Source organism: Macaca nemestrina, chromosome 17, assembly GCF_043159975.1.
Source record: "Macaca nemestrina isolate mMacNem1 chromosome 17, mMacNem.hap1, whole genome shotgun sequence".
NCBI lineage: Eukaryota > Metazoa > Chordata > Mammalia > Primates > Cercopithecidae > Macaca > Macaca nemestrina.
The window spans coordinates 4,480,065-4,502,779 of record NC_092141.1 but is presented as its reverse complement, the minus strand read 5'-3'; the positions used below and the strand labels follow the sequence as shown (position 1 = coordinate 4,502,779).

The following is a 22,715-nucleotide window of genomic DNA, read 5'->3' as shown; positions in this document are numbered from 1 at the left end:
TTAATCCTCTATCAGATATGTGATTTGCAAATATTTTTCCCATTTTTTGGGGGTTGCTTTTGATGAATAAAAGTTTTAAGTTTCAATGCAAATCATTTATTTTTTCTTTTGTCTCCTTTGATCTTGGTGTCATGTCCAAGAGTTTGTTGCCAAATCCAGTGTCATGAAGATTTTCTCTTATTTTTTCACCTGAGAGTTTTATAGTTTCAGCTCTTATGTTTAAGTTTTCATTTCATTTAGAGTTAATTTTTGCATATCATGTAAGGAAAGAGTCCTTCATTCTTTTGCTTATGGATATCCAGTTTCCCTAGTGTTTTTTTCTGTCGCCCAGGCTGGAGTGCAGTGGCATGATCTCGGCTCACTGCAAGCTCCGCCTCCTGGGTTCACGCCATTCTCCTGCCTCAGCCTCCTGAGTAGCTGGGACTACAGGCGCCCGCCACCACGCCCGGCTGGTTTTTTTGTATTTTTAGTAGAGACGGGGTTTCACTGTGTTAGCCAGGATGGTCTCAATCTCCTGACCTCGTGATCCGTCCGCCTTGGCCTCCCCAAAGTGCTGGGATTACAGGTGTGAGCTACCACGCCCGGCCCCTAGCGTTGTTTATTGAAAGATTTTCTTTCCTCATTGAGTGGTCTGGTCACCCTTGTTGACAATCAGTTGGCCGTATGTGCAAGGGTTTTATTTCTAGGCTTTTATTTTGTTTCATTGGTCTGTATGTCTGTCTTTTTGCCAATACCACACTGTTTTGATTATTGTCGTTTTGTAGTAAACTTTGGAATCAGGACCTGGGAGTTCTCCAACTTTGTTCTTGTTTTCAAGCATGTTTTGGCGATTTGGGATGTGAATTTTAGGATGGGTTTTTCTATTTCTGCAAAAAAAGTTGTTGGGATTTTGATACAGGGATTACATTGTATTTGTAAATTCCTTTGGGTGGATTTTTTTTTGTGTTTAAGGAAAAGATTCAGTTGTTCAGAAGTCTCTTAAGCTCTCTTTATTTTACTTTTTGGTCTTTCCAGCATATGTCTCTTTCATATTTTCACTTATACAGAATAGTGGGTATATATGTGATACATGCAATGTAGATACATACAAGTTTAAGAGTTATTTTAAAACGAATACCATGTAACCGCTAGCAGGTGAAGAAATAGTTGGTTGAAGTTTTAAAACCACTGAGGTAGAGCATGAAAAGTCCACCCACGTCAGAAAACAGAACCATATTATTCAGGATGCCCTAGGAAGAATACTGGTTTGAATATGTGTCATTATATAAGGGTTACCCGAGTTCTGGGAGCCTGGGAGAACAGCCTAGTGGTGTAGCAAGAGTAGGGAATCTTGAGTACCTATCTGAAAACACTTTGCTCCGGAAACCACTTAGTTAGAGTCTAAAGTTGTAGTCCAGGCCGGGCGCGGTGGCTCAAGCCTGTAATCCCAGCACTTTGGGAGGCCGAGACGGGCGGATCACGAGGTCAGGAGATCAAGACCATCCTGGCTAACACAATGAAACCCCGTCTCTACTAAAAATACAAAAAAATTAGCCGGGCGAGGTGGCGGGCGCCTGTAGTCCCAGCTACTCGGGAGGCTGAGGCAGGAGAATGGCGTAAACCCGGGAGGCGGAGCTTGCAGTGAGCCGAGATCGCGCCACTGCACTCCAGCCTGGGCGACAGAGCGAGACTCCGTCTCAAAAAAAAAAAAAAAAAAAAAGTTGTAGTCCGTTTTGTCCAGTATTGGGAGGGAATGAGATTAAGAATCAAGTAGCTAGAAAATACTTGCCTGTTACAGCTGATTGGTATTGTAATAAGACTTGAGGGCTGGGAGCGGTGGTTCATGCCTGTAATCCCGGCACATCAGGAGGCTGAGGCGTGTAAATCAGTTGAGCTCAGGAGTTTGAGACCAGCCTGGGCAACGTGGTGAGGCCCCATCGCTACAAAAAATACAAAAAATTAGTCTGCATGGTTGTACATGCCTGTAGTCCCAGGTACTCAGGAGGCTGAAGTGGGAGGATCACCTGAGCCCAGGAGGTGGAGGTTGCAGTAAGCCAGGATCATGTCACTGCACTCCGGTCTTGGCAACAGAGCAAGACCCTGTCTCAAGCAAACAGACAAACACATAAAAAAGACTTGAAGCCATTTATTTATTTATTTGTTTATTTTTGAGACAGAGTCTTATTCTGTCGCCCAGGCTGGAGTGCAGTGGTGTGATCTTGGCCCACTACAACCTCTGCCTCCCAGGTTCAAGCCATTCTCGTGTCTCAGCTTCCCCAGTAGCTGGGACTATAGGCGCACACCACCACGTTTGGCTAATTTTTGTACTTTTAGTAGAGATAGGGTTTCACCATTTTGGCCAGGCTGGTCTCGAACTCCTGACCTCAGATGATCTGCCTGGCTTGGCCTCCCAAAATGCTGGGATTACAGGTGTGAGGCACCATGCCTGGCCCTATAAGATACATTTAAATAGTGCCTGGTAACATAGACAAGAAAGTTAATTTGCCTTTCTGACTTAGAAAGATTTTAGGAGAATCTGGCATTTGAGCCAAGACTCTTTTTTAAATTATTTTTCATTTTTTTACTCGGAATCTTGCTTTGTCGCCCAGACTGGAGTGTATTGGTGTGATCTCGGCTCACTGTAGCCTCCACCTCCTGAGTTCAAGCAGTTCTCTGCCTCAGCCTCCCGAGCAGCTGGGATTATAGGCTCACGCCACCATGCTTGGCTAATTTTTGTATTTTTAGTGGAGATGGGGTGGTTCATGGCCCATGTTGGCCAGGCTGGTCTCGAACTTCTGACCTCAAGTGATCCACCTGCTTTGGCCTCCCAAAGTGCTGGGATTACAGGCGTGAGCCACTGCACCCAGCTTCTGGCCTGATTATTTTAAGTGGGAAAAAACAAGGCTTTTCTAGCCTACTAAAAATCCCCAAACTAAAATACTTCATTTCCTCTTCTCCTTGCCCCAGTTTGGTGGAACCATTTGAATGTGAGTAAGTGGCAGACATGATATCTCACTTCTCAGTTTAGTTTGCCATTCCTAAGAAGAAGAATATTCTCATCCATAACCATAGTATCATTTTGACATTAATTACAGCTATTAAACTTTTCCTACTTGTTCCAGAATGTGTAACAGCTATTTTTTTCTGATCCTGGATCTGCTCAGTGTTTATGTGTTGCATCCCTCCCCTGCCCAACAATTCTTTGCCTTTTTGTTAATACTTAATTTTTTTAGAGCAGTTTTAGGTTCATAGCACAATGGAGCAGAAAGTAGAGATTTCCCATATACCCCACACCCCACACATGCACACCTCCCCTTTATCAACACCCTCCACCGGAATGGTACATTCGTTATGACTGATGAACTACATTGACACGTCATCGCCCACAATCCATTGTTTATATCAGGGTTCACTTTTGGTGTTGTACATTCTATGGGTTTAGAGAAATATTTGACATGTATCTACCATTACAGTATCATACAGAATACTTTGATGGCCCTAAGAATCCTCTTGAGATCGAATTTTTGAAGATTTTAAACTAGTTGTTAAGTAGAGTATCCTATTCAACATTGTGGATTTTTCTAACTATTTTCTCAATAAATCATTTAACTGGCTGGACATGGTGGCTCGTGCCTGTGATCCCAGCATTTTGGGAGGCCGAGTTGGGAGGATCACTTGAACCCAGGAGTTTGAGACCAGCCTGGACAATATAGTGAGACCCCATCTCACTTTATAAATAAAGCAATTATTTCACTTATTTCCACATCCCCTATATTTCCTGCAAACTATAGCAGTACTATCTAATAGAAATATGAGAACCACAAATGAGAGCCTAATATGTGTTTTTAAAATTGTAACCACGTTTAGAAATGTAAAAAGATAGGTAAAATTCATTTTAATAATTTATTTAACAATACACCTAAGATAAAATTTCAAGATGCAATCAGCATAACTTTTTTTTCTCACAAAGTCTTCAAAAATCCAGTTTATATTTTACATTTGCCGCGCATCTCTACTAAGACTAGCCACTTCTTAGGTGCTTAGTAGCCACATGCGACTAGTGGCTATTATATTAGAAAGTGCAGGTCTAAGAAGCTTGATTTGATTCAGTGTAAACATTTTGGGGGAGGGGCAAGAGTATGTCATAGATGAAGCTTGTGTATACCATTTTGCATCAGATGAGAAGATACACGTTCTTGGGTTAATGGTTCCAAATTTGAACAGTTATTTGGTGATTGCCAGATTTCTCTGTTGTCAAGATGCATTATCTCTTTGTGCTGGTGAGTAATCTGGGGGATGATGCTTGGGCATCATATTCCGTTCTCCAGTGACCTTTGCACTGAATGGTTTTAGCATCCATTGATCATCCTTGCCTGGATTATTACATTAAGGGTTGTGACTGAAATGCTCTAAATATATCTACGTAACAAATTTCCACCCCTTTCTTGCATTATATAAAGCCTTAAAAATACTAGTTTCTGTCAGGTGCAGTGACTCATACCTGTAATCCCAGCACTTTGGGAGGCCGAGGTAGGCAGATCGCTTGAGCCCACTTCGAGACTAGCCTGGGCATCATGGTGAAACCCTGCCTCTACAAAAACTACAAAAATTAATTGGGCATGGTGACATGTACCTATAGACCCAGCTACTCAGGAGGCTCAGGAGGGTTGCCTGAGCCCAGGAGGTCAAGGCTTTAGTGAACCATGATTGTGCCACTGCACTCCAGCCTGGGCGACAAAGCTATTCTCTCAACCCAGTCTTCTTAGTAAGATCTGATAATTTTTGCTTTGGGAGATGACTTTCTGTAAACTTTGGAGGTCAGCAATAAATTGAAAGGGATTGGTTTCTTATTTGATTAATTCATTTTCGTTTTGATGAATTCATATGTCGTCTTAGGTTCTTCCTTAAAGTCCTTAGTTAAAGGAGTTTTGTCTTCATCATCATCCTGCATCAGAAACTGCATCAGTAATTGACATTTAATGTCATAGGTTGTGATGAGTCCTTGCGTTTGTTTTACGGGTTGGTCTTAAGTATTGTTGGGTGTTCAGAGTATATCAGCAGAGGCTTTAGCTTAACATCTCTCTCAATTTTTTAAATAGAAAAGCAATGTTAGCCTGACACGTTTTCTTATCTTACAAAAGATGAATTCCTTAAGAAAGGTCTGTTTTTGTCAGTTACAAATTTGCTTTCTAATATTTCTATCTTTATTAATGGTTTTCTGCAATTCATTGGGGGAAAGTTTGTTGCAGTCTTGCTATCAGCAGAAGCTAATTTATTTATTAATGATATTTAATTTATGCTTTTATGTACTGTTCTTAAACCTCTCAGACAATTCAGGGTTTGCTTTGCAACTCAGCTGCTCACCAAATTCTCCTGTTTCTCCACTTTGACCTTCATAACTTTGGAGATAATAAATGCACATTGCTGTTGCCACACAGTGCTCAGTGGTTCCATGCTGCTTGCAGTTATAAATTTGTTGTATAAAGTATTACCGTAATGGTTAGAAAAGCACCATGCTATGTCCAAGTCATCAACATTGCCTTCATTTGTATTTCTCTTGCATAGAAACGGTCTTATGTGTGATGCAGGGGATATACTTAGAGTCGGGGGCTTGAGTTTTGGCTCCCTTGCCTTAACAAATGCATTACTTCCAATTTTTTCTTTCAATGTATGTGCTTTCCTAGGCCTCTTCGTTAGGTTCATCTGTATTTTCCCAGGACATCCCATTTTCTTAGAAGCCATTTTTACTTAATATGGAGAAGATCATGTACAAGATGCCTTTCAGTGGAAGTTATATTTCATGCACAACATTTCTGATCATGCAACAGGGCTCTCTTCTTTTGCTAATGTGATGATAAGGAGAAGAAGCACATACAAATAAATAGTTATTTGAATTAGAGAAACGTGATCTCCTAATGCCGTCTTAGGGAAGGGTTTGAGGAGGAGTTCAGGCATGATGGGAAGATACAGCAGAGAGAGAATTAGTGTCAGTATGTCACAGCTACTTCGACACAATCACACCTGTTGTTCCCCTTTGGAAGAAATCTTGGATTGGAGCTGGCATGGTCTGCTGCTTACATTATTCCTTCTTTCTTATGTCAAGAAGTGGGTAGAGACTACTTAGAGGAATGAGGAGTCAACACCGTCTTAATATGTGTTTGTGAGTAGAACATTTTGTATTTGTATTACCTGTTCCAGTTTTTAACTTTGTGCATTTTATGTGAATCTACTTCTTATACTTGCATTAAAAGTAGTTTATTACTTGGTCATATCTTAGAAACCTGTCATTCAGATTGTTGTATTTCAAAATGTAGACAAAGCTGTCATTCTGACTTGTTTGGCTTTTGAGTTTCATATCATACTTAGTCCAATCGAAATACACAAAAGAAAAATTATATTATCTTGCTAATTTTCACATTTCAGACTTTTGCTTTAATTATAATAAATTTTATAGACACACATTTGAATGGCACACTAATAGCCTAGGAAAATTGGGGGTTTAAATGTAAATATTGCCATCATACCTTAGACTCTAATAGCAACAAACATTATGCAAATTGGCTGGGCTCACCTGTAATCCCAGCACTTGGGTGGGCGGGGTGGCGGGTGAGCTCAGGAGTTCAAGACCAGCCTGGGCGACATAGGAAGACCTTGTCTCTACCAAAAATACAAAAAAAAAAAAAAAAAGTCAGACATGGTGGTTTGTGCCTGTGGTCCCAGCTACTGAGGAGGCTGAGGTGGGAGGATTGCTTGAGCCCTGGAGGCAGAGGTTGCTGTGAGCCATGAACACACCACTGCACTCCAGCCTGGGCCACAGAGTGAAACTCTGTCTCCAAAAAAAGAAAAAAGGCCACAGTGCTTAAAAAGCCCATCCAGATAATAAGAAAAAGGAGAATCACTCAATGTAAAAAAAAGGGGTGGGGAAATAAAAATATATAAATGCACCAAAGATAAATTGCCAGTGGCAGAAGGATGCCCGGTGTTAGCTAGTGGTAAAATACCCAGTGTTAGCAAGACTGGAGGGAAATAGTTACCTATAATGTTTCTGGGATAATACATTGAAGTAAACATTTTGTGGTTTGATATATATGTTCCTTTGACTTAGAGTTCAGTTTATAGTTTATATTCTAGATATACTTCCACAGATGTACAAGGAGAGTGCAAAGTTTTCTTTTTAAATTAAATTAAATTAATTTTTTTTTTTTTAAGATGGGATCTTGCTCTGTTGTTCAGGCCGGAGTGCCGTGGTGCGATCATAGCTCACTGCAGCCTCAAACTCTCTTGGGCTCAAGAGATTCTCCCACTTCATCCCCCAGAACAGTTGCGGCTACAGGTTTATACCGCCTGGCAATGGCAGCATTATTTTTTCTTTTTATTTATTTATTTTATTTTATTATTATTATTTTTTGAGACGGAGTCTCGTCTCCCAGGCTGGAGTGCAGTGGCGCGATCTCCGCTCACTGCAAGCTCCACCTCCTGGGTTCATGCCATTCTCCTGCCTCAGCCTCCCTAGTAGCTGGGACTACAGGTGCCCGCCACCACGCCCAGCTAATTTTTTTGTATTTTTAGTATAGACGGGATTTCACTGTGTTAGCCAGGATGGTCTTGACCTCTTGACCTTATGATCCACCCGCCTCAGCCTCCCAAAGTGCTGGGATTACAGGCTTGAGCCACTGCGCCCGGCCTTTATTTATTTTTTAAAAGACTTTTAAATACTCATCATTTCTTTTTACCTTTCTTTTTGTTTTTTCACTCCTCTCACCTCACACCTAGGCAGCATTATTTATATTTGAGGGGAAAAAAAAAAGAGGTGTGGTGGTGGAAACAAAGTATCGAATGTTCAGACTATGCTAAGTGGCCATCAGTTAGAAAAGGGTGATTCCATTTCTGTATAGTGTATGGTGGTATAGCCCAAATCTGAAAAAATACACAGCAAATTGTTAGCAGTGGTTGTCTTTGGAGAGTAAGAAGGTGGAGTGTCTCATGCCTTCTATTTTATTTTCCTATGTTACTTTAGGATAAATGGCCTTTTTTCATTATTTAAAAAATCAAAGTATATAAAAGAAAGTTGAAAATATTCTACTACTTGGTAATAACCACCACCACCTACAGATACCTCCCAGTGTTGGACATCCTTGCATCTACCTTTCAGGGCATGTACACAGGCTGAAATCTGGGGTTGTAATAGGTATGCCATTTATATACTTTAAGCTGCAAGTTGCATACGAATGACAACCCAGCTAAGGTAATGTTGAAGAAATTATTGACCTATAGATAGATATTTATATCAAGAAGAGATTAATTTCTAAAAGAGTCAAAGTTGAGAGAAGAAAATTGATAAAAAACCTCTAAGTAGTTTTGAGACTCTTGACGGAACCCACTGACTTATTGATGTCCAGGATGAGGGAATAAACACATATGTGTTCCTTAGTACCTCTCTGCCTTTCCTTCCCTCCATTCCCTTCTCATTTTCTAACCATAAATGTATATATTTAGTAATTTGTTATTATTTTTTAACATAGAAATCCTGATAATGTAAAATTACAATAATACAGAAAATAACAATGTAAAATCCTGATAATATAAATTTATATATAAATCCTGATATTGTGAAAATAGGACCAATGACAACAAGAAAATAATACACACACACACGTGTGTGTGCGCCCCTTGGCAATGGCAGCATATATTATTAAATATATATACTTACAGAAAAGCTTATAGCATTCATGGTGGTTTGGTTTTATTTATGCATTTACATGGGGTTGGTAACTACACTGGTCCCTTTCACCTCTGTTTTTCTATAACAGAATTCTTTATTTTGATTCATTTCCCAGCATTTATTTCAAAAAGTACCGAAGTCCTTAAAGTTTACAATACTTATGAATGTGTATTGCCATCTTATTTTGACTTCTTGTTTGGGCTTTCTCTCTCTGTCTCTCTCTCTCTCTTTTTGAGACAGGTGCTTAGGCTGGAGTATAGCAGCATGCTTACAGCTCACTGCAGCCTCGACCTCCTGGGCTCAAGTGATCTGCCCCCTCAGCCTCCTGAGTAGCTGGCACCACAGGCGCTTGCCACCATGTCCAGCTAATTTTTGTATTTTTTGTAGAGGTGGTGTCTCGCTGTGTTGTCCAGGCTGGTCTTGAACTCCTGGGCCTCCCAAAGTGTTGGGATTACAGGTGTGAGCCACCGTGCCTGGCTGCATTTCTCATTCTTTGTATCACATTCTTCTTCAGGATTCTGTATTTATTCACGTCACTGTTACTTACCTACATTGAGTATTGTGGGGAAATCTGAGGCTAACCTGGTTGGTTCTACCCACCCACCTATATTGGACTTGTTTTTTCCCTTCCTAAAGTTCAGTGCCTCATTTGACAGATGTTTTACTGTTTATTTTGTACCAGTTTTTTTCTGAGTTGTGGGATATGTTTTCAATCTGTTTTTTACTTATTATAGAAGGCTTTGTAGATTTATGCCATATTCTGATCTCTTCAGGAATGCCAGCTTAACTTATGTAAATCTCCTTTGTTTATTATCTTTACTCTTTTAAAATATCGATTTATCTTTTCATTAGAAGTATTTCTTAAAGTTATGACCATGATTTGTTTTTAGTTGTTTTTTGTCTGTGTCTCGCTTTCCTATAAGGTCTCCTGTTGCTCTATAATGTTTTCTTTCGGGTCTTCTTTTAAAAATATGTTTCTGTAATTTCTTTGAGACTGTTTTTCTGAAGTCCTTCTGTTTTTTTACATGTATTATTCGGTGGTTGAAATGAACTTAAAGTGAATTGGAAATTGAAGAATCTCATGACTGTGCTTGCTTCATTCAGCAGCGGCATGTTTACGGCTCACTGCAGCCTGAGAACCACCTTTTTGCCCCGTGTAATTGGGGGAAGGTAAAAGGACAGTTGAGAACCACTGGTGTTCAAGGGGAAACTGATTAGAGACCAACTGGGATGTAAACTTAAAAATAGGGCTTTACAAGTGAAGAAGGTGACATTCTTAGTTGGAAGTGACAGGAATTCAACTAAAATAAATTTAGACAAAAAAGGAAAACTGACTTTTAACTAAGTTTATAGAAGGGCAGGAGTAGTACCAGGTGTAATAAATCAAATATCTGTTTGGATCTCTTTTTCTTGCTTATTCTTTGTTTTGGCTTCATTCTCCTTGAGACTTGAACTGTGACTATTGGCAGCTCTCAGGCCTTTATAGCCCAGCTTCCCCACTCTGAAAGACCACTCCCTCCTGTGGCTTTGGGGCCCGGGGGCCTTGTCTGGCAGTCCTGCTAGAAACATAGTTGGGCGTGATGTTTGAAGCCGGGTAGTATTTTCCAAAATAAATATTTCAGGCATGGGCTTGTTCTCAAGATTCTGAAGAGCATGGATGTATTCCTTTTATATCCTGTAGCCTAATTAATGAGCGGTTTTAAAGGAAGGAAATGGACAACTAACATTTATTGTACCTTAAGATGGGTCAGACTTTCGCATATAGAGTGTCTCCTCTCTGTGTTGCAGCGTTACCATGGGCTTTGCCATCCTTTACTGATAAAGAAAATGAGACTAAAAAAATAGAAATGATCTGTTTAAGTTGTCCAGGCTAGTAATACTGACAAAATATCATATGCTGTGCCCAAATTTTCCATTGTGAAGTGACATTCAGAAGTCCCCAGAAATCTTTATCAAATTTATTTGTATAAAATAGGTGAGATCAAAGTAAGCTGTTTGTGTGACACTGTAAGCTAGTGCTAGGGCATAATTTCGGTATTGCGAGGAGCTCCTGCGGCAACATATCTTGGCAGAGATGTATGCTTATGCTATTTTGTATAATTTATGCGCAAGCAACAACATACTTAGGACTTAATATTGAAGAACCCTTACGCCTGTGATTGAAGAGGCTGTGATAAGCAGGGTGAAATACTGCAGGTAGCAGAATGTCAGTAAGTGTTACTTTAGGAATGTGGTCCAGAATTCTGCCAAGCAAATCCTTTTGGGAAGCATATTGACAAATTCTTATTAAGAGATCATCTCTGATCTGCTTGGCTTGTCTGTTTCATTTTCCTTGTGTTTTTGAAGCACGGTAAAAGAAATTGGGTTGGATATGTTTTGTTTTGTTGTGTTTTGAGACAGGGTCTCACTCTATTTCCCAGGCTGGAGTGCATTGGTGTGGTTTTGGCTCACTGCTCTTTCTCCCTCCCTCCCAGGCTCAAGCAGTCCTCCCGAGTAACTGGGACTATATAGGCACATGCCACCATGTCCGGCTAATATTTTTGTTTGTTGGTGTTTTGTTTTTTTTTTTTTTTTTTTGAGACGAAGTCTCACTCTTGTCGCCTAGGCTGTAGTGCAATGATGCGATCTCAGCTCCTTGCAACCTCCTCCCAGGTTCAAGCAATTCTCCTGCCTCAGCCTCCTGAATAGCTGGGATTAGAGGCACTTACTACCACGCCTGCCCAATTTTTGTATTTTTAGTGGAGATGAGGTTTCACCATACTGGCCAGGCTTGTCTTGAACTCCTGACCTCAGGTTATCCCCCTGCCTCAGCCTCCCAAAGTGCTGGGATTACAGGTGTGAGCCACCACGCCCGGGCAATGTATCACTATATTGCCAAGCCTGGTCTCAAATTTCTAGGTTCAAGTGATCCTCCTGCCTCGGCCTCCCAAACTGTTGGGATTAGAGGCCACTGAGCCTGGCCTTGAATTTTTTTTTTTTTTTTTTTTTTTAAATTTAAGAGACACGGTCTTGCTCCAAGCTGGAGTGCAGTGGCACCTTCTTGGCATACTGCAGCCTCAAACTCCCGGGCCCAAACAATCTTCCTGACTCAGCCTCCCCAGTAGCTAGGACTGGGTCGCTGTATGTTGCTGTTGCCTAGGCTGATTTTGAACTCCTGACCTTAAGCGATCCTCCCACTTTGGCCTCCCAAAGCACTGAGATGACAGGTATGAGCCACTGTGCCTGGCCAAAAATGTTTTTGATTAGGAAATCAGCTAGCCTGTAGCCCATGTCGTGGTATAAATAAAAAATTTTAATTTTAAGCAAATTTTTAAAGTTTACCAGAAATTTGTAAAGATTATTAAATTGATGCATCTTAAAATCTAAAGAGGAAATAAACCTTTGTGATTGCTGTACTTGACTTTTTTCAGTATTAATTAATGGAAGGTTGAAGGACGGGAACGTTTTTGCAGTTACTTTTGGTGACTTGGTTTGTGGCATTTTTATGTTTTACGGTAACATGGCAATTTATTCCTCTGATGATAAGGTCAAAATTATTTTGACAAATTATCTCAATAGTTAGGAGTAATTATGTACTGTTTGGATAAAAGGGTCTATCTATGATCTCAGAAGTTCAAAGCGAAGCTGCTATAAAAATAGTTACTTTACAGACATACACCTTGCAGCCAACTGTGTTGTATAAATAAACTTGACAGGAACTCATATTCCCGGAGTAGGAGACCACAGTCATCCAGACACAAAGGAAAATCATTACTAGGCTATAAACCCCCCTTTGTATTTGACTTTGTAGAAGTTAGACTTAGCCAACAATTGGTCTTGGCAAAGTACGCTTACAGTTAAAAGTAGCTTCTTTTCTTTTCTTTTTGAAATGAAGTCTTGCTCTGTCGCCCAGGCTGGAGTGCAGTGGCGCGATCTCGGCTCACTGCAAGTCCCGCCTCCCTGGTTCAGGCCATTCTCCTGCCTCAGCCTCCCGTGTAGCTGGGACTACTGGCGCCTGCCACCACGCCCGGCTAATTTTTTGTATTTTTAGTAGAGACGAGGTTTCACTGTGTTAGCCAGGGTGGTCTCGATCTCCTGACCTCGTCATCTGCCCGCCTGGGCCTCCCAAAGTGCTGGGATTACAGGCGTGAGCCACCGCGCCTGGCCAAAAGTAGCTTATTTTTTTAGTAGTCAAGTACAAAATGACATCTAGTTGGGTCTTGGAATGTTATTCTGAGAATCTGTATTTTGCTGAGGTGCAGTGAAGGTTTATTTTTACGTAATGATCAACAATACTGAAAGCATTATTTTAGGCTATATTAAACTTTTTTTAGATTAAAGAAAATGTTTTAAGGAAACTTTTAAATGCCCAATAATACCAAAGTAGACAGATAGAGATGGGCATAATGAGCCTCTGTGTGCTCCCCCAGCCCCCGGTGTGATTAGGTCATGGTCAGTCTCGTTTCACCCATCTTAGCCCTCTCCCTAATGACTGTGAAGTACATACTAAACATGATCATTTTTCTGTAAATATTTCAGTATCTCTAAAAATGGTAGGAAAACCCCCAGCACAACACCATCGCCAGACTCAAAAAAGGAAACAACAATTGCTGGATATTGTCTAATGTCTCGTTACTCTTCACATTTTCATTTGTGTCATAATTGTCATAAATTTTAAAAAATGTTTGAATTCATTGTCTTTTGTGCTCTTTGCAGTATATTTGCTGAAGATTCCATGTCTTATTCTTTAGAATATCTAGAGTAGATCTTGCTAATTGTGTCCCAGGGATGTCCTTGAACATATTTCTCTGTTTCTGTTCTTTGTGAATTAGTTATTGTAGTTAGGGGCTCAAACAGGTTAGGTTTGTGAGGTGACTTTACTTCATACGTGGTGGTTTGTTCATTTTTCAGGAGACGTGTAATATCTGGTTGTCTTTTAAAATGCCTGGATTAAATGATAAAATGGCCAATGTTTCAGTTGTTTTTCATTTTTTAGCTGGAATATTTTTATAGAGAGAAACCTCATTTGATCAAATGGTAATTACTGTTTTGATTACTTGGCAATATAATTTGTGTAATAAAAAAGGATCACACTAAATACTGATTCTTTTGCTTTTTAAAATTGGTTTTCAGAATAACAAAATGATTTACCAGCATTCTGTAGTGGTGACAAATTAGTTTTTTGTTTTTGATTTCACAGTTATAAACTCATGGATTTAAACTTGCGTATTTCAGTCATTTGTCCCATATTTGACCAGTGGAGGCCTCTTCAAGCTGGCTCTTGAGTCCCTTTCACAATACCATAGTATTACTCGATAGCTTCCTTTTTGTCTGCTATGTGTGAGATGAACCTAACATTTCTTGCTCTAGACCTGGAGTCAGCCATTTCTCTGAAGAGCCCTGGTCTGTTTTAGTGATAAATTCATATTTAGAGACCACATTCTGGGTACTACTGGGCTGTTCATTTTTTCGAGGCTTTTTCAGTGGACAGATCTGAGAACTATATATTTGAAAGCCATATCATTTTATATTGATTCTTCCAATTCCGATTCAGAAATGCAGGGTTTTTACTTTTTATATGCTCTTTCTGTTCTTTTTAGTCTTATTCTTGGTAATGACTCTATCTTAGCAAGTCTGTTCATGCATTATTTTCCATTACTTAACACTTACCGAAATCATTACTCTCAAGGACATTTCCTTGTCCCTGGGTTTCCTTTTTATTCATGGCTTGTAGACCACTCTGGCCCACAGTGATTTCCAGATTCATAGCATGCAAGCACAACTCTCATTTAACAGTCACCAGACACTCCAGGATTTACTAGTTTTAAAAATTGAAGTATAACATTGACAGGAAAGTACATACATATTATGGACAGCATGCTTCTGTACCAGTACACCAGAAGTCTGTTCCATGCCTCTTCCCAGATACTGCTTTCACTTCCCGCTCCAAAAGACACACAGAGAGAGAAAATGCCATTGTCCTGATTTGTAATACTATTGGTTAGTTTTGCCTCCTTTAGAACTGTAAACTTTTGTGTTTTAGCATTCATGACTTGTGAGAAAGAGAGGTCTTCTAGCCCTTTCCAACTCTTAATTGTATCTCTAGATAGCATTCAGAAAAGATGTTATCTTCATCTTTGGCACTCTCAAAACTCCTAATACCTTAGGAATATAAGTAGAAGGTCAAGCATGGTCACTTTTTGGTTTTAGTTCCCCTTTTGATTTACAGAAGCTCTATTTGTATTAGGGATTTTAAACTTCTCCCTATTATGTTGAAAATATTCTTTTTTTTTTTTTTTTTTGAGGTGGAGTCTCGCTCTGTCGTATGTTGCAAATATTCTTTCCCAGTCATTTGTATTTAGACTTTATTGCTGTACTGCACTTAAAGTATTTTGTGTAGCATTATTTGACTGTTGAGTTTTGTGTCCTGCATAGGTCACCTCTACTCAAAATGATGTGAAAAAACTCAATTCTGTATTTGCTTTTAGTTAGGTTTTATACCTCTTTGTTTATATCTGTAATCTGTCTGGATTTGAATATAGTGTGAGGTATCCATATCAACATTTAAACACAGATAGGATGTTTTAACGTCTTTCAGGCTTTTCCATTAAAATAAAACTTGCTTGAATTTCATTTACCTGGGACTACTACACTTTTCCATCTACCGTCAAACTTTTAGAAAAAATTTCCACTTGGGTTTTTCCACTTCATCTTCTCTTTGTCGACTCAGCGTTTCCTGCATGGATTCTATCTTACCTTCAGGGCTACACTGCTTATGCCTAGGGCAACTGTGGCCTGTGTTTTGTTTTGTTTTTTTTTAAATCGAATCCAGTGGACTGAATATAGACCCCTTCTTCCCTGAGCTGTATGTGTTTATCATCGTTGGATAGTTTCTCCTTTAAATGCAACTCCTTTAGCTTTAATACAATGTTTTCTTGGCTTCTTGGCTTCTTCTTCTTCTTCTTCTTCTTCTTATTTTTTTTTTTTTTTTTTTTTGAGACGGAGTCTCGCTCTGTCGCCCAGACTGGAGTGCAGTGGGGCGATCTCCACTCACTGCAAGCTCCGCCTCCCGGGTTCACGCCATTCTCCCGCCTCAGCCTCCGAGTAGCTGGGACTACAGGCGCCTGCCACCGCGCCCGGCTAATTTTTGTATTTTTAGTAGAGACGGGGTTTCACCGTGTTAGTCAGGATGGTCTCGATCTCCTGACCTCGTGATCCGCCCGTCTCGGCCTCCCAAAGTGCTGGGATTACAGGCGTGAGCCACCGCGCCCGGCCTTTTTTTTTTTTTTTTTGAGATGGAGTCTCGCTCTGTCGCCCAGGCTGGACTGCAGTGGTGCAATCTCAGCTCACTGCAAGCTTTGCCTCCCGGGTTCACACCATTCTCCTGCCTCAGCCTCCCAAGTAGCTGGGACTACCGGATGCCTGGCTAATTTTTGTATTTTTACTGGAGATGGGGTTTTACCATGTTGGCCAGGCTGGTCTCAAACTCCTGACCTCAGATGATCCTCCCGCCTCAGCCTCCCAAAGTGCTGGGATTACAGATGTGAGCCACTGTGCCCAGCTTGATTTATTTTTAAGACAATGTGTTTTTTGTCCCTAACAAAAGGCATTTAATACTAAGCCCATCACCATTTCTTCCCCTCTCCTGGAAAACCAGTACCACCGCCTATGTTTCTCATTTCAGTGAATGAACAGATTTCTAGCCTTGCATGGAAATCTGGTGTCAAAAAAAAGCCGGGGCGGGGGGGAATTCACATTATCGGTAACAGTGTTAAAGTGTACCACTCAGTGGTATTTAGTGTATTCACAATGTTGTGCAACCAACCACCAGCTCTCTCTAGTTTTAAAACTTTTTCATCACACCATTAAATCACCCCATACCCCTTAAGTAATTATGCCCCATTTCTCCCTTCTCTCATTGTGTAATCTACTTTCTGTCTCTCTGGATTTGCCTATTCTGGATATATCATATAAAATAAGTTGTATAATGTGTGACCTTATATGTCCGGCTTCTCTACCTTAGCCTGATGTTACTGAGCTTCATATATTAGTACTTCATTTCTTTCTATGGCTAAATAATATTTCATTGTATGTATATACTGCAGTTTATTCATGTTTGAGTTTCTGCCTTTTGATCATTACAACAAATGCTGCTACAGACATTCATGTACAACTTTCTGTGTGGACAGATGTTAGGTATATACCTAGAAGTGGAATTGCTGGGCCATATGGTAACTCTGCTCAACTTTTTTATCATATGTCATTTTCCTTTTAAAAAAAAAAAAAAAACCTTTTTATTTTTTAAACTGAGACAGGATCTGGCTCTGTTGCCCAGGCTGGAGTGCCCTGGTGTCATCTCAGGTCGTGGCAACCTCCGCCTCCTGATCGCATCTTCCCACCTCAGCCTCCGTGAGTAGCTGGGTCTGTAGGTGCACACCACCATGCCTGGCTACTTTTTTTCTTTTTTTTTTTCTTCGTAGAGACAAGGTTTTGCCATGTTGCATCAAACTCCTGGGCTCAAACCATCTGCCCACGTCAGCCTCCCAAAGTGTTGGGATTACAGGCATGAGCCACGACGCCCAGCTCATGTCATTTTTGACTTACTACTTTAAGCCCTACTTCTTTAACATCACCAGGTTAGGGTGATTGATTCTGTCTTCTAAATATCCCTGTTTTCTTCATTGTTTCCGCGGCTATATACTTGAGGTACGCTTTTCAGGATTACTTGAATTGCTTGCTTTTTGTTTCTTTGTCCTCATCATGCCTTATTTACACAATCTTCTACATACTACAAGATTGGTTTTTGCAAATGTAAATCTCATGAGGTCACCCCATTGTTTAAAAGAAAAAGAAAAAAAGAACCACCCTTCAAAGGCTTATCATTGCCCTCTGGATAAAGTCCAAGCATGCAGGGCTTACAAAGGCCCTTTGCTGTCCAGCTTTTGACGTTCTGTTTAGTTTCAGCTGCTCCCCTGCCCCCCGCCGTTCCAGTCATATACTGATTGCCCTATTTCAAGTTTTTGTACATGCTCCTCTACCTAAAGTAGAGGTTCAGATTCTAAACCTTGAATTTCCTCACCCAAATCCTTTATTTCTTTTCTTTGTAGAAGCCTTTTCTTATTCCTCATGATTATGTTATGTGCCTTTCTTTTTTGTGTGCCCTCAAATTCTTGTACTGTTGTTGGAGCACATTGTAATTGCCTGTTTACTTCTCTGGGGATCAGAAGCCGATGTTGGTCAAGTGCCAGAAGATGTAGACGGACTGAAGTACAATCAATAGGAATTTAGCAGAAGCCAAAAGATTATTTGATAAATTATTTAGGGAAGACTTCATGGAAGGGGCTAGTATTGATAGGGACCTTGAAGGAAGCATTCATGAAGGTATGGTACGGTTCTATCGCTTTAAGTGGATTAAGCCTGTTAAATATTCATGCATCTAGACCTAGAAAGAGTCATGCTGGGGGCAGAAGCCATGACAAAAGTGAGGCGTTGGACATTTTTCAGCATTGCTTTTGTATTTACTTCCACAAGCAAAGGACACAATTAGGCCTGCAGAAGAGATGCATGGAAAGAATGGGCAAAAGATTTCAAGAACTTGGGGGTTTTGACAAGAGTAAGAAGCAATGATATACTTTTTGAGTATCATATGGAAAGTGTAAGGAAATTTTCAAGGGTAATTTTGACCATGTAATTTTGTAATAAATAATTTCAGAGCTCACCTATGTTTATAAACCCTGGACTTCTGGTGGAAAATGCAACAACTAGGTAATTTCTGGATATATTATAGAATCTTTCACAAGACTCTTGTGTACAGTGTTGCAGAAAATGGTCCGAGTAATGTAATGGTGTTTATCTAGAAAAAGGTTGGAAATGAGATCACTCATGTAGAAAATAACTCCTCACAGCGCATTTGTGTGTGCTCCACTCCATCCCTCAGTCGACAGGAAAGTGTGACTTTCTGTTTTACTAGAATGTCTGCAACATAGTTGGCACTCAGTACACATATGCATGCATAAACAAAGTAACTGAAAATGCTATTCCCATCTTAATGTGTTTGCACTTTCAATATCTTTAAAAAGTATTTTAGATTAGCCACTTTAAAGTAAAAATACCTTTCTTGTGTATTGAAATACAGTGCTGATTTTAACTATTTGTAAAAGTCCAGTTTGCCTGTTATGCAAAAATATTAGACTTATACATATCTCCCCTCAAATTTCAAGAAAAGAAGCACTTCCATGTTTAAACATAAAGTTTTTATTTTTATTTTTGAGACAGAGTCTCGCTTTGTCACCCAGGCTAGAGTATAGTGGCATGGTCTCGGCTCAGTGCAGCCTCTGCCTCCCAGGTCAAGTGATCCTCCTGCCCCAGCCTCCTGAGTAGCTGGGATTACAGGTATCTACCTCCATGCCTGGCCAATTTCTGTATTTTTACTAAAGACAGGGTTTCACCATGTTGGCCAGGCTGGTCTTGAACTCCCGACCTCAAGTGATCCGCCCTCCTTGGCCTCCTGAAAGTGTTGAGATTACAGGTGTGAGCCACCACGCCCGGCCTAAATAATAAATTTTCACTGTTGACTTTCTCATATTTTGCTGGCATGTTGTTAAATCCTAGTCGTTGAAATAATACCATCTCTGATTACCCCCAAAATTAATATCTCCTCAGTTACCTACACATTGGTTCAGTCGTTGGTAGCACTCCGAGCTGTATTATACTGTCTTCATCCTTAGGCAAAGCTGCGTGAGAATGATGGCAGGTAGTACACGAGAATTACACACCTGTTGAGACTCCCACCAAGTCCTTTTCAAACCACTCTACTCTTGCGTGTTCTTTGTCCCCACTTTCCAATTTGAGCCAATGAGTACCCAATTCCACTGGCAGGTAAAACATGATAATTTTGTGGGTGATTGATACGTGCATTCACTATTGTGATTGTTGTGTTGGTTCCTCTGGTGTATACATATATCAGTACTTATTAAATTGTTTTTTGTTTTTGTTTTTGTTTTTGAGATGGAGTCTTGCTCTGTCACCCAGGCTGGAGTGCAATGAATGGCGTGATCTTGGCTCAATGCAACATTTGCCTCCCAGGTTCAAGCAGTTCTCCTGCCTCAGCCTTCTGAGTAACTGGGATTATAGGCGCATGCCACCATGCCCAGCTAATTTTTAAATTTTTATTTATTTATTTATTTATTTATTTTTAATTTTTTTTTTTTTTTTTGAGACAGAGTTTTGCTCTTGTTGCCCAGGCTGGAATGCAATGGTGTGATCTCAGCTCACCGCAACCTCTGCTTCCCAGGTTCAAGCAATTCTTCTGCCTTAGCCTCCTGAGTAGCTGGGATTACCGGCATGCACCACTACACCTGGCTAATTTTGTATTTTTAGTAGAGACGGGGTTTCTCCATGTTAATAGGCCGTTCTCAAACTCTCGACCTCAGGTGGTCCACCTGCTTCGGCCTCCCAAAGTGCTGGGATTACAGGTGTGAGCCACTGTGCCTGGCCAAATTGTGTAATTTAAGTCTGTGCAGTTCACCGAATGTCAGTTATACCTCATTAAACTGTTTAAAAATTTCTCATATGGTCTGCTCACCGTTAGTAGGCCAGTACTTTATTAAGTCTGGTGTCTCCGGAAACATTTTGGGCCCTGCACCCCTGCTCACCTGCTCCTTAAGGTCCCTGTCTTGGCTTGTGTGCCCCCAGCTCGCTAGTTCCTCACCTCTCGTTTCCCACCCTGTCATTCTTTCTCCATGCCACGGCACTCTCTTTAGAAGAGAAGAACCTCATGATGCTACAGCCATTCCTGTATGCTCTAGCTATTACTCTTAAGCTAATCCTGTGTCCCAGAGGCTGTGGCTCTCAGAGGGTCAACATACACAGATAAGACTTACGGGACCTCTGCTCTCCTTGTGCTCAGAGATGGATGGGCACACAGGAGCACTGTAGGAGCAGGTCCCCACGACTACAGGGACATGTCAAATAGGAGTACAAATGTTAGTACAAATGAAAGTTATTAAGCTCAGTATATTCCAATGAAAAGGTTGATTAGACACTCTGAAAGCATACCCTAAAGACAGCAGCTTAAGAATTGCCAACTTGATTTGATTTCTGGGGTTCCCCCGAACGAGAATCTCTGGGGGATGGGCCTGGATATCTGCATTTTAATAAGCTTCCTTAAAAGACCACTGTAGGGCCACCCAGAATGACAAGAGCCTGGCTGGACACCAGTAGAAGTTGATCTTCTGGAGAGTTTGCTTTACCCAGGGCTTTCTTACAGTATAGACATGAAAATATTTTGGCCATCAAGTAGCATCTTGCCTGGCAAGGTATATCTGTTTGATGGTTTAAAACTTATATATAACATGTATGCTCAAGTTCTGTAATTTATCTATTGGATGAAAATTTTATGCTTAAATGTATTGATTAAACTTTGCTTTTTCCACAGAACTCAACAAAAATCCAGTGGAAGGCTTTTCTGCAGGTTTAATAGATGACAATGATCTCTACCGATGGGAAGTCCTTATTATTGGCCCTCCAGATACACTTTAGTAAGTATAATGGGACTGACATCTTCAAAATGGAGCTCTTTTAATACATTGAGTTAAAAACTATTTTGGCAGGCTGGGCGTGGTGGCTCACGCCTGTAATCCTAGCACTTTGGGAATGGGTGTGGTGGCACGCGCCTGTAGTCCCAGCTACTCAGGAGGCTGAGGCAGGAGAATCACTTGAACTCAGGAGGCAGAGGTTGCAGTAAGCTGAGACCACACCATTGCACTCCAGCCTGGGTGACAGAGTGAGACTCCATCTCAAAACAAAACAAAGCAAAAACACAAGTATTTTGGCAAACTGAAATGAAATTATTTTTTAAGGAGCAGGAGAAATGGCTGTATTCAGTATCGTTTGTACTGAATTGGATCATCGAAGAGTTTTCGTGTTCTCCTTGAATCTCTAATGTCTAAGACCTATTGCTATTAAAAATAATAGTTTCAGGCTGGGTGTGGTGGCTCACGCCTGCAATCCCAGTACTTTAGGAGGCTGAGGTGGGTGGATCACCTGAGAGGTCAGGAGTTTGATACCAGCCTGGCCAACATGGTGAAACCCTGTCTCTACTAAAAATATGAAAATTAGCCGGGCGTGGTGGCACACCTGTAATCCCAGCTATCCAGGAGGCTGAGGCAGGAGAATCACTTGAATTCAGGAGGCAGGATAATTGTATATTTTTTGGACATTTTAATTGAGAATGTATTATACACATCAATGTTTTAAAAAGGCTAAGGAGAATTTTCAAGATCGTCTATTTTCGTGGTTCTCTACTTGAGTCCCCACTGAATACTGGTTAGAATCTAGGTGTTCTTATCCTATACTAAACTAATGGTCACTTTCTCCTAGTTTGTTGAAAGTTATTGTTAGACTATATGATAATCTGTTAACTGACTATTAATTGTTAAACCAATGACTTAAGGATAGACAACAATGTAGTGGTATTAAATAAGAGTAGAAGAGAAGTAGAATTTTAAAAATATTTCGTGTAGTACATTTCTAGATGCAAAGACCACAGTCGTATTTTCTGCTCTGAGTGTTTGCAGACTAACTTAAATTTACTAGTATGTATTGTTTTGTAAGATGCATCTGCCAGGTGCGGTGGCTCACGCCTGTAATCCCAGCACTTTGGGAGACTGAGGTAGGCAGATCACGAGGTCATGAGTTCGAGACCAGCCCGACCAACATGGTGAAACCCTGTCCCTACTAAAAAGACAAAAATATTAGCCGGGTGTGGTGGCGCGCGCCTGTAATTCAGCTACTCAGGAGGCTGAGGCAGGAGAATCGCTAGAACCCAGGAAGTGGAGGTTGCAGTGAGCTGAGATAGCGCCATTGCACTCCAGCCTGGGTGACAGAGCGAGACTCCATCTCACACACACACACACACAAAGATGCATCAAGAGTTCCTTACATTGGTGACTGATACAAGTTTCCATGCTTTTTACAGCAGTTCAGGTATTGGGGGAAAAAAAGGAAGTGACCTTCTTAAAGCCAACAACTGAGT

The 22,715-nt window shown here is 40.6% G+C and overlaps 1 protein-coding gene across 2 annotated transcripts in view; it reads left to right on the top strand.

The window, feature by feature from the left end:
* LOC105472134 (ubiquitin conjugating enzyme E2 G1) overlaps positions 1 to 22,715 on the top strand; it is a 103,295-nt gene that overhangs the window by 40,820 nt on the left and 39,760 nt on the right. For both annotated transcript variants that reach the window (XM_011725127.2, XM_071082177.1), the window contains exon 2: positions 21,117 to 21,219. In XM_011725127.2, the coding sequence (XP_011723429.1) occupies positions 21,117 to 21,219 (103 nt within the window). The remainder of the gene's footprint in view (positions 1 to 21,116; positions 21,220 to 22,715) is intronic.